General features: G+C 43.2%; 1 protein-coding gene across 2 annotated transcripts in view; it reads left to right on the top strand.

The window, feature by feature from the left end:
- The window catches only part of SLC9A6 (solute carrier family 9 member A6), a 36433-nt gene extending 25694 nt beyond the window's left edge, over positions 1-10739 (top strand). For both annotated transcript variants that reach the window (XM_037908411.2, XM_043522150.1), the window contains exons 13-16: positions 1365-1395; positions 3096-3175; positions 4937-5042; positions 5866-10739. In XM_037908411.2, coding sequence (XP_037764339.1) covers positions 1365-1395; positions 3096-3175; positions 4937-5042; positions 5866-6141 — 493 coding nt within the window. In that variant the 3' untranslated portion in view covers positions 6142-10739. The remainder of the gene's footprint in view (positions 1-1364; positions 1396-3095; positions 3176-4936; positions 5043-5865) is intronic.
- Positions 10740-12319: the final 1580 nt, after the last annotated feature.

Here is a 12319-nt window from a genome sequence, read left to right as displayed (position 1 = left end):
CACCAAACCAAAAGGCATGGGTGTGCAGAGGAGCCAACCTTTGGAGAACTGCCAGTCATTTTACTGAGAGTCTGAAAATGTTCCAGCCCTTTCAAATGAGAATACAAAAAACTGAATAAAGCCTGGAATCCTGTTTTTTTTTTTTTTTTTTTTTTTTACTTCCAGGCAAAAAAAAGCAGTTCAATCTTTGCGTGTTCTCTTATGCTTGTATGGAAGACTGCTTTGTTATACAGGTGAAATGAATCCTCTTCACCACTGGGTGTTGCTGTAGATGGATACTGTGGTAACAGGCAAATATTCAGTAGCAAAGTGGAAACAGTAGGTAACTTGGGTTCTGAAATAAGATGTTCCTGATGGTGGTTACCCTTGAGCATTAGTGCGCAGGTTCATTTTCGTAAACCCTGCCCACAACTAAGGCCAGTCCAGAAGGAGTCATCAAAACACCTCAGTCACTTTATCTTGGGCATCTACCATGTTTCCTCCCCCACCCACCACTGGATGAAATACTAGAAGTACCACACCGCCAGAGTTTTTCAAAGGAGCCAAAGATACACTTGCAAAAGGCAGAGTGACTTCTGCAGCTAGTGTTCCTGTGAGGGACGGCCAGCCAGTGTCAGTAACACTCTGGGGAGAGCATGCTTCACCCTCCCCTTCCAGTGCTCCTCTGCTGAGTCCCACCCCTTGTGAGAGCAAAAAACAGGCGTGGTACATTGGGCAGCTTTTTCTAGGATCATATTCATGATTATTGACACCCCCACATAGTTCTGTGTGTTGTAACCGTGGCCCCTGAATGCATTTACCTGTACTCAGACAGTGCTATTAGCACACTTGTGGGGAGAGAGGGCTGAATTTTGAATATTGCGAGTGAGGTGTGTTAGCATGCTCTGGAACCGTGCTCAGTACACGCACGTCAGACCCGTTTCCTCGCACAGCTCTGGCGCCAGTTCAGGAAAACATTTAAACACGTGGCACAGCTATATAGTCTTCAGTGGGACTTAAGCATGTGCTTAAAATTAAGCAGGTGCTTTAAGTGCCATTCTGAATAGGGGCATCGATGGACATCAGCCCTGAGTTGCTATGATTGGTGCTAATCCAGTCCTGGGGGCGGGGGGGCTGAACAGTGTGTGGAAGCTGGAAATTCTGAGATAGGCTTGTGATGCGGATAAACGTTTGTCCATTATGGGCAGTCTCTCTCATATGACTGGAGCCAAATCTGACCCTACCCCTCTGATAGGAAAAGCTGATGAAAGAACTTAACCTGCTATGGATCCAAACCTAAAAGAGAGCGCCTCCAAAGACTGTCACACATGTCTGTGGGATTGTTTGTGTTCACGCTAACCATTTCCTTTTGTTCTCCTCCACAGGGTCGGTGTAGATTCAGATCAAGAACACTTGGTAAATATTGTTCCTTAACTGCTTTCACATGAACCTTTATCTAGGGACGTGCACCACATGTCGGATGGCAGAAGGTTACATAGAACCATATGAATGGTTTACATGTATATCCGAGTGCTCTTTTTTTCTTCCGCTCCAGCCCTGGGGTAGGTGGAGGTTTTTAGTGCCATTCGGTGAAGATGTGAAAGAAGGGACATGTCTAAGGTGACTAAACCTGAAAGAAGGTAGTGGGAAAAGCATCACAACACTCTGTATATTATCACTTCCATCTGTTCCCTGGTACAGTCCCTCTCTCCCCGTGCTGAAAAAACCCCTTTTCTAAACTTAAGCATGGGAGCCAAAAAGCCTCTACACATTTTAATTTGATTTTCAAGACATGCTATATATAGGGTGCCCTAAAGTTGGAGTGTGACTGGGTTTTAAGACCAGAACCCTAATTTTCCTGCTTCTGAGGTGTTTGATCTTTAATAATACTTAAACCCTTCCTCTTCTTTATCCCACCATGTAACACTTTCCAGCAGTTTCCTTTGATGCTATCTTCTTTTCTGTGCCTGCTGTGCTATTCTTAATCCTTGGGTTGTCACGCACTACTGTTTGTTCGCACCTCTGTTGCCTTGCTGCATTTGTTTATTTTGTAAAACAGGAAGTACTTACAGCTCTAAGACGAAGACTCATGCAGTGCCCAATCGGAGTTATTAAAGTGTGCTCTGATAAAATAGCATGCAACTGTTCTCCTTGTGGGTGTGACACCTGCACCGTTAAGGCCTGAGCTGCTCTGTATTTGGAGTTCTCACTGAAATCACTGGGGTTCTGCTTGTGAGGATCCCATGCATAATAAGATCTGGGGTAGGGGGGTACTCTGCTCTCTGTGATTACTAAGGTACTGTTAGGAGGAGCCCAGACCCATCAGTCTGCAAGCCAAACTTTTATGAAATATTTGATTGAAGGAAAAAAAATCTGAATGCCATAAGCCACCCATTTCTAAACTGAAGGAGTTTGAGATATTGTTGTTCAAGCAGCAAAAACAGTGACTCCATGTGAAGCATCTGCAGATAAAAATCGCTTCTTTAAGAAACGATGTCATTTGAGTAGCAAATACTGCAATGGATTAGACGTTTTCTGTGTTCAGCTTCTTGATTTTTCAAAAGTAGCACACTGCACTGGTGGGCATTAAAAAACATGGCCTCTGCCCCCAACAAGTTGGCTCTGTTATAGGGACAAATAACATTAGACAAGGGGAGGGAAGTCTTCACTTCCATTGGGCACGATGTGTAATTCCACTTCAGACTGTCGCAGGACTGAGGTTTGTGCTGGAAAGGTGGTAGAAGGAAGTGGGCTCTGAGGCTGAGCAGTACTAACCCCTCTAATTCAGAGACTTTTTGGCTGGTCACATGGTACAGGCTGCACCTTCTTATTTCTGCTTGCTAAACTGTGTTAAAAGAAGCTTCCGATGAAATACCTCATTAGTATTCTATTGCCATGTAAGCAATTGCTGAAGGCTCCACAAGGATGTTACATGACCGTCAAAAGAAGATGTGTGTGTTAGAGAATAATGAATTAAGGAGCTGTGAAAAAGCTGGCGAACCCCTCTTCCTCGCCATACACATATAAGCAGAACAGTGGGTTTTCATGCCGATCCGGTTCCTAGAGAAAGAGAATTGCACTGTGCAGTCATTGTTTAACTTGTGACTCTTTTGCAGGGTGCCCCGGACAGTGAAAGGAGGAGTACGAAAGCGGAAAGTGCCTGGCTGTTCAGGCTGTGGTACAACTTTGATCACAAGTATCCTTACTGGAAATAAGAACACGTAAGAGCCAGAATCTGGCTCATCTGAGTAACCCTATTAACTCAGAGCATGCTTTGTCCCCTAGGAGAGGAGTAGCCAGCATTAACTGATCCATTGTTCTTCTTTGCTTCTTATAATGTCTGCACCTGTGAGAATTTATCCAACTCTTACCACCCACAGTTTTAGAAGAATGGCTCGTCTCAAAGCCAGGCTCACGACAAGGATCACGATATGGAATTATTTAAGTTCCGTGTGTGTGTATGGTTCTTGTGGCAAGAGTCCAGTAATAAGTTCAGAAGCTCTTCTCAGCCCTTTCCTATCCTGTTACAACATTCTGAATTTGTGCTGTGCTGTCTTGCTTGTCCTAATGCATCGCAGTGAATTAATAGTGAAGTGGTTTGCCAGGCTCTTACGAAAGGTGCTGTCTTCTGGAAAAGTGGTGGTGTTGCCCTTTTTAGAAAAGGGTGTTCAACTGGGACTGTGTTCTGGTATGTTCATTACGCTCGTTTCCCCATTCATTTGGTTGCAGTCGTGTTTCCTCGTTTCTTTGATTTGCATTGTCCCAAATATCTAGATTTCCTTTACAAATTATGTTTGGAACTGGTTGCTGTATTTTAGTTGAATACTTTTAGTTGAAAAGTTGAATAGTCCTTGTAAAATGCTCTGTATTCTTTAATGCAGGAAGTGGGAAGAAGGCTTTTTTTTAAATAAAGAGGAGACATAAGCCTCTCGGAAACTAAATGGTTCCAACATTGAGCTTGTTCTGCTGAGCATTAGCAGGTCTCTGTGTTGCCTGTGCCAATAGCAGCTGCAGCTTTTTGTGCGGGGGAAAGCTACTGACTAGCATGTAGGAAGGAAGCGAATGCACCATGCAGGAGCAAACAGCTGGGCCCAAGCTCCAGCATGTGCATGCGGAACTAGATTTGGAATCCGGTCATGGTTTTAGTCTCCAACACTTTTGTTAACCCAATGATGGGATTTTCCAAAGTAACTTAGAAGCACAATGGGACTTAAAATCATTGGAACTTGTGTTCCTTAAGTCACACAGGGTGCATCTTCATTAGGGGAAAAAAAATGTGTTCTTACCTCACGTTAGCTAATCTTTTAGTAGCTAATAATTACTGTTAATGGGCAGTAACTGACTGAAGATGAAATCCTAGTGAAGACAGAGCGGTTCGTAGTTTGCACGTGAGTTAGGAAGCTAAGGTAAAGACTTGGAGAGCCTAGGGATTGCCTTGGCCTGCTAACTTGTGTGCAAACTAACTGCCTTGTCTTGTCACTATCTTACCTCTTGTTAGTTCCATGCAGTAGCTAACATGAGTGAAGAATGCCCCTCCTTTCCTAGAGAAGACAATGCCTTAGGCACTCTTGAAAATCCCGCCCAAAACCTTTGCTGTTTGCTCTTAAACAGACGCAGAAAATAGAAGATGAAGTGACATTTTGTCCTGAGACAGTCTGCCGGAGACGCTTGCCAGAGAACAGCTATAGCATGTGAGAAGGGATACGCGCAGCAAATAGCAGAATCAGCAGCAACGCAAAGGGTCTGACATAGACTTGACTGACTTCTTGCCTCTGTTGCTTGATGCTGTGTTCTCAGCAGGGCTGCTTGATGCTGTGTTCTCTTTCTTGGCTCCATAATCAACAGACATGTTTAAATCTTGTGCCCTGTCTCAGCTTCGTATTTCTGCCCCACGGCATTGTGCACTTTGATTTATAAATACAGCCATGCTCTGTCTCTGCCTTAACACACCCCACAGCTATCTGAAGCCTCTGTTGACGCACAGTGGCCCTCCTCTCACAACGACACTGCCTAGTTGCTGCGGACCTGTTGCCAGATGCTTGACGAGTCCTCAGGCTTATGAAGTAAGTCTAGTACTAGTCTGCCCCCGTGTTGTCTGAATCGGATGTATTTATCTTTCTGTCTACTTTCTGGAGCATGTACACTGATTCCTTAAGTCCAATGTTTTGGGGTTTTTCATCTGTTATCTGAAGTTATAGAATATAGTAAAAGTATTTATTCATCAGCTTTTTCACTTGAACAGTGTGTTGCCAACGCATGGGTCACTGTTGGGAACTATCTTGGGACTCCTGCTCCATGAAACAGCTGACGCTGGGAGCTTTATGAAAAGTCAGACGCTTAGTCTGGCAGATGAGGCACCTCCCTTGTGCATTTTGCCTTCACAGCTGAAAATAATTGGTCACAAAGTGACTGTGGCCTCGGAGGTGGTTGTGTCTTCCATACCATGTGGTGATTGTGACACTTCCCACAGTGGGTGGATTGAATTAGAAACCAGAAAATTGCCAGTCAGGGTCAAACTGTTTATAGAATCATGACACCAGCAGTTCTTAGTACCCATAATGCATCTGGTCACTTGTGAACTGTTGTACGTGATAGCCTCTTATGATGGACTCTGTCCATACCAAGGGTTTAGTGAGAAGTGACTGCTCAGAAGAAACATTGACCTGAAAGCCCTTGTTGTCCTCACTCAGTTAAGCTAATGTCTTATGCTTGTGTGTTTGGATTGAGGAAGTCTTTGAGGGCACGACTTTGTGGTCAGAGATGTGAAGGAGAATCCGTCACTGGATACTGCCTCTCGTCTGTTGTTGGTTGTTCTCGGGACCAATTCTAGCTGTATGTATAAGAAACCGATAAGCAAATAAACTCTTGATTCTGTTTATTATTCAGAATCAAGAGCAACTGAAGGACGATGATTCCGACCTTATTTTGAATGATGGAGACATCAGTTTGACATATGGGGATTCTACTGTGAATGCTGATTCTATCACATCTGGTGGCACGTCAAGGAGGATTGTGGGAAACAGTTCAGAAGATGCACTGGATAGGGAGCTGGCATTTGGAGACCATGAACTTGTAATACGGGGAACACGCCTGGTCCTTCCCATGGATGATTCCGAGCCTCCGTCAAGTTTGGTAGATAGTGCAAGACATGGCCCAGCGTAAGATTTATGTTGCTCGATTTAATTGACAATAATATCTGCATATGTGATCACGAAGAAATATGTACTACCTAAAATCTAATGCATGTCTCAGAATGTCTAAGCTGTATAAATATTATTTATATGGTGCCAGAAGAATATAAATATTCTCTACAAGTTGGCTTGTGAAGAGCAAGCTGCAGTTTCTTAAGCTGAAAGCCATGTTGACTGCACTGTGTAGAAAGAAACTGGTTTTTAGCATAATAATCTTTTGCACATGGTGGACTTCTTTTCAAGTGGTGTGATATATGGCCTTAGGTCCCAGCTAGGTAGGGAAAGTGGCTGATTTCTCTGTTGTTAGCATTCAGAATTCAGCTTGACACAGACCGGAATGACAAATGAAATGTTTCATTTGCTTTGCCCTACCTAGAGTTGTTAGGGAGGTGTCAGCTAAAGATGTAAATTGCTTATTAGTCACATGACGACTGTTTTGGTCTCTCATATCTCTGATTGTCAAATACACACATCATAAAATTGGCAAAATCTCTGCGCAAAGATTGGCCTGATGGTCTAGTAGCCAGCCGTACTCTGCACTGCTGTATTTGGATCTGAGCTGGGGTCCCCATTTATCCAGGCCAGGAGGTGGTGTAAGGCATTATTGACTCAGAATCCTTTACTCCTGGGGAGGAAAGGGAGCATTTTGCTCTGAAGTGACTCACCCACTCTACTAAGCCACTGTTTAGATAATGGGGCATCAGCAGAAGCTATTCCCAGCCGTCCTCTGGTCCAGGGTGGGTCACCATGATGTATGATTTTTCAGATGGGGGCCCAGAGCTTCACAGTTTGTGTTTTGCAGTTATATTTGAGGGAAAGAATTGATCACACACAAGCTGCATCAGGCTTATTGCACAGGCTTTGTAGTTGGTGAGTTTGCATTTCAGGTGTGTCTTAAACAGCTTTTCTAGAGATAACAAACACATTTTTAAGAGGTGATTGAGTTCTGAATTTTGGGAAGGGGCCATGTCTCAAGTGATTGAAGCCCTTTTACTAGTTAGTCATTGAGGAAACTAAATAAACATACAAGTGTACTGCAGTTCCATGCTATACCACGGAGTCACACCTATCCAAACAGGAAGTGTAAAGGTTGTAAATTGAAACTGTACATGTAGATTTCTTAAGAGGTATTTAGAAAATGAGGTGGTACTGGAAGGGAGTCGTCTGTCCTCCTGTCTAGTTGAAATTGTTGCACTTTGTTTGATACACTGCATGCTAAGGAGTTATTATACTCTCCTCCCTGATTCATTTTCATGTCTCTTACGGTTTATAATAAATGTTTGTGAGCTGCCATGTTTTTACATTTTTCCAAGGAAGAGCACAGAACAATTTGCTATTTCACATTAGTGTACTAGGATTTATTCTTCAATGATGGGAATGGCCAAAGGTGCAGTGAAAATTTAAGAAGCTGAGAACTCTTATTTCTTGCTTTCCCCAAGAAAAAAGTTCCAGCCTAGAACTTAACTTTGTATAATTTTAATTTATTTTTAGTCACACAATCAACCAGTCCTTTCACAGTCACGAATACACACACTAGGCTGATTTCCGAGTTAGCATTCGCTCTGTTAAAACAAGAGCGCACTTCCTCAAGATAGCACGGGACCTGATCCTAAGAGTTATCTGAGCACTCACAAGTCCCACTGACTTTGCTTGGAATTGAGATCAGGACCTGAGACCCCACTGCGGTTTTCTTTGGATGTTTACCCACCACTGTTGTGGAGTGGGACATTCGTGCAAGGGGGAGGAGAAATAAGGAAATACTTAGACTTTGACTGAGTGTATATTTATAGTTCAGAAAATAAAATTACCTTTTCTCATTTTCTCAGGTCTAAATAACATTGCCTTAAAATTACCGAAGTGGAACTAATTTTTGCAGTTAAACTATCCCCAAGAATTCCTCCCCCCCCCGCCCCCTTTTCAAGCAAAATGTATAGGTTTTTTCTATAGGACTCCTCCAGAACTGTGTACATTCTGCATTTATATTTTAGGAAATAAGAATCTTCATTGCACCCAGTAAATGGCAGTTTTAGCTGTTAACATACCCATTTGTTGTTTAGTGCTAGCCAGTTTGTTCCCTGCTATGCAGGGTTTCCATGCAGTGTGAATTTTATATTATGTCTGTATCTTAACTTCATGTGTTTAAAAAAAAGAAAAAACGTTAAAAAAAAAAAAAGTTAGTGTTGATTTTTGTTTGCTGCACTATTATACATCAAATATTTTTTTTTATTTTGCCTTTTTAAAAAGAGGTAGGTTCAATAACTACCTCCTGTTTTTTCCTCTGTAAGCTGGGTGACTGTGAATTCAATTTACAAAGATCCATGCTGATACCATAAAATGTGGAAAACACAGCTATTGTTCAGATATGCCTCTGATAAGAGCGCATCATCTGATTTCTTCAGTTATTAGGTATTCAAAGCAATTTGAGATTGCTTCCTAATCTCTCCCGGTGAAGGATCTACTGCTGTCAGAGCACTGTAAACCCCCAGCTTTGCCCACTTAATAGTTTCAGCGGAGAAATACCCAATCACTCCAATCCCAGTCAGAATCCTACTGCATAGAATTCCTATAAGGGGAAGTCTACACTGCGGCTTCGAGGGTGCTTCCCAATGCAAGTAGACAGACGCGTTGGCAGTGTGGCCAGGATGGCTCCAGCTAGCGATCCCAGTCCAAGTCTGCCCGACTCCTTCAGTACTACCAGTTTGTGCCGCTGCGGCCACGCTGCTCTTTTTGGTGAGCTAGCATGCGTCTGTCTACCTGCATTGGGAAGCACCCTCCCAGATGCTGCATAGACATTCCTAAGGGACCATTCCTGAAGATTGTTTGCAGTGTTGTTGTAGCTATGTCGGTCCCATCTTATGAGAGAGAGAGACACGGTGGGTTAGGTAATCAAAGATTGGACCAACTTCTCTTGGTGAAAGAGACAAGCTTTTGAGGTTACACAGGTCTCAAGAAGAGCTCTGTGTAAGCTCAAAAGCTTTTTTTTTTCACTAACAGAAGCTGGTCCAATAAAAGATACTACCTCACCTACTTTGCACTGAGTGTGCTAGCAGCGAGGGCCTCATCCAGTACTTATTGGAAGCAGTGACAAAAGCCTCACTGGTCTTGTGTAGCCTAGGACGAAAGGTGCGGTGTTAGAATGTGTTCGCACGCAGCCGTTCTGTTTGGAACTGGTCAAGTTCAAAACTAGGCAATGCTCAACTTTTAAAACATGTTAGTTAGAAGGCGTTAGCTAATATATGCTACTGTCACACCTTAAATCCTTCCCTAGACCAGGCCTTTGATTTGGAGTTAGGGCCTGCATGTGTTGCCTCTATAGCCTAAAACCTGTGAGAAATCAAGACTCACCTGGCAATGCCAAGTATCATCACAAGGCCGGAATTAACTCCTATTAATTAACTGTTGTAGATGTCAGGTTTCAGAGGAGCAGCCGTGTTAGTCTGTATTCGCAAAAAGAAAAGGAGGACTAGTGGCACCTTAGAGACTAACCAATTTATTTGAGCATAAGCTTTCGTGAGCTACAGCTCACTTCATCGGATGCACTCAGTGTTAATGTGTTTCTCTCTCCAACTTTAATACGTTAGCTACAGTATTTGAATTGCCAACACATTACTTCAGTCCTAGACTTTTGGTGTCAATTAACATTTTAATTGATGATTGAAGTACTTTAGATAAATATTCTAGTGTGTATATTTTTGTGTAGTCAGGAATTGTGTGTTAAACATAATATAAGGACTGCTTTAAAAATAAAAATGGAATGAGTGAATCAATCAAAGCTGAGATTCAAGAGTGACTTTATAGAAACAGCTCAAACTTAATAGTAGACTATTTCCTTTATTCTGTTGTAGTGGGGAATTCAGAGGGCTTGATCTTCAGTGGTGTTGAGAACCTACAGTTTCCACTTACTTCAAAGGAAGTGGTGAATGCTTAGCACCCAGAAAGAACAGGAGGACTTGTGGCACCTTAGAGACTAACAAATTTATTTGAGCATAAGCTTTCGTGGGCTACAGCCCACTTCATCGGATGAGCTGTAGCTCACGAAAGCTTATGCTCAAATAAATTTGTTAGTCTCTAAGGTGCCACAAGTCCTCCTGTTCTTTTTGCGAATACGGACTAATACGGCTGCAACTCTGACACCTGTCGCTTAGCACCCGGCATTCAGGCCTGTAGATCTTTTGCCAAATATGTAAAACAGCCCCGGATGCACAATTTTACAATGCTTTTATAAAGATTTAGAGATTTCACCCCTTGCAAATCCTCTCATCTGTAAATTGAATTGACCTGGGTTTTGCACATGGAAAAGCACTGTTGATCAAGTTTTGATTTCTGCTAGTATTGTTGAATTGTCCAGTAATGGCATTAACTTCAGTAGTTGTGGTGTTTTGTGCAATTGGCTTGTGATAGTTGATGATCATTATTGCACCTTCTGTTTACGCTGACTAAATCTTTTACTGTTGCATTGTACTGTGAAAGAAGGATCCTAGGCCTATAAAAAGTTTTGTTTTTTTTTTCCCTTGAATAAGTCTGTAGTGTTTCTTTAATTCACAGGGAAATAAAAACCTGTAACAAAGACATGACATTTTTGCATTGTTAAAAGAAATTTTCACAGCCACGTGATAAATGGATAAATGATCAGCCACTGCTGCAAACCACTGACATTGCATAACGTGGTTTCTTCCAATTAGAGCTAATCTATTTGGAGCAGTAGGTTGGAATGTTAAAAGATGTTCACAACTTGACTGTCCCAACATCAATACAACTTTGGAATGTGGAAGGTAACTAGGGTGGGGAATGGCTGGTGCTGCACAAACCCAGAACAAAAAAAAAATCTTTCCCTGGAAGAGTTGACAATCTTCGTATAAGCTCAGAGGCAGCAGGTGAATACCACAGACAGCACAAGGAAACAATGGGACAATATTGGTCATATGGTAAGTGGCCGTCGCAGTACTCAGAAACAGCTGGAAGTTGCAGTGTTGTTGTCATTCAATAGTACCTCTGTAGACTGCACTGACTCAATCAGGGTCCTACTGTATAGTTAGGGGTCATGGTGCTGCCGGAGGTGTTGCTGTAAGAGACAACATAAAACAAAGGGGCTGACCACCTGTGGTTCTGAAGACCCCACTCGGGTGTTAGCCCCTGGATCCTGGTTTAATTCTAATTACATTCTGCTCGCCCAGATTTCCCCCTTGCAGCTGCATTTTGAGACCACTCTCCTCTCCGCTTCGTCTCCAACCCAGTTTTGTGGAGCCGTGTGCCGTTGGAGCAGCCATCGTGTTCCCCAGCTGAGGTGGCTTGGGGTTGGGTGAAGTGGTTCCTGTTTGCTGTTTAAGGCCTCAGAGGTCCTTCATCATGAAAGATGTTATGGAAACTTCAGAGATGTAATTTGGGGGTTCTTCTCATTCCGAAAGCAAGATGAGCACCTAACTTTGGAGTTTTTAGTGGCTGAAAATCCCTTATTCTCTGTAGCCCTGTGCCATTCATAAATCTTCATGGACTGCCTATTGCCTAAATTTGTATGCAGTGTGATGAGGCGTCCACCCCACACTGGCAGAGAAGGGGTTAAAAGCAGTTATTCTGTTGCGTAGGCAAAACAACGGACCTGTTCTCTTCTTAAATAAATCGACTCTTCTGTAAAACTCTAACCCACAGGGACTGAGGAAGGTAAATGAATCAGTGTATCGTTGTTCATGTGTAAAAATGTATGACTTAGTCAGGCAACGTCTTCCACCCCACACTGGCAGAGAAGGGGTTAAAAGCAGCCTGGACAGGCTGTGCAGGGAACAGCCAATAGGAGAGTGGCTGTGAAGAACCGCCAGTCAAGGCCTAGCAGGTCCATATAAAAGGGAGCTTCAAGGCAGAGTATTTCAGTTACTGCAGGGAGCTCAAGGGAGAGGACTGGGTTCCTAGAGGGCTGCAGGAGGGTAGCACCTCAGAGAGGGCAGCTGCTAGCAGGGACCATGGGAGCTAGAGAGCACTCCTGGCTAGCTGCTGGGACTTGAAGCTTGAGGCCCTGGCCACTAGCTACAGCAGTGTTTTTCAATCCGTGGGTTGTGACCCAGTACTGCGTTGCAGCATGTAAGGCACATGTCCTGGAAAAGCACTTCATGAACCCCCTCTCTACGGGTGTATATGAAGCACTCTCTGTTGGAGAG

This window comes from Chelonia mydas, chromosome 9, assembly GCF_015237465.2.
Source record: "Chelonia mydas isolate rCheMyd1 chromosome 9, rCheMyd1.pri.v2, whole genome shotgun sequence".
NCBI lineage: Eukaryota > Metazoa > Chordata > Testudines > Cheloniidae > Chelonia > Chelonia mydas.
This window is presented reverse-complemented; position numbering and strand designations above follow the sequence as displayed.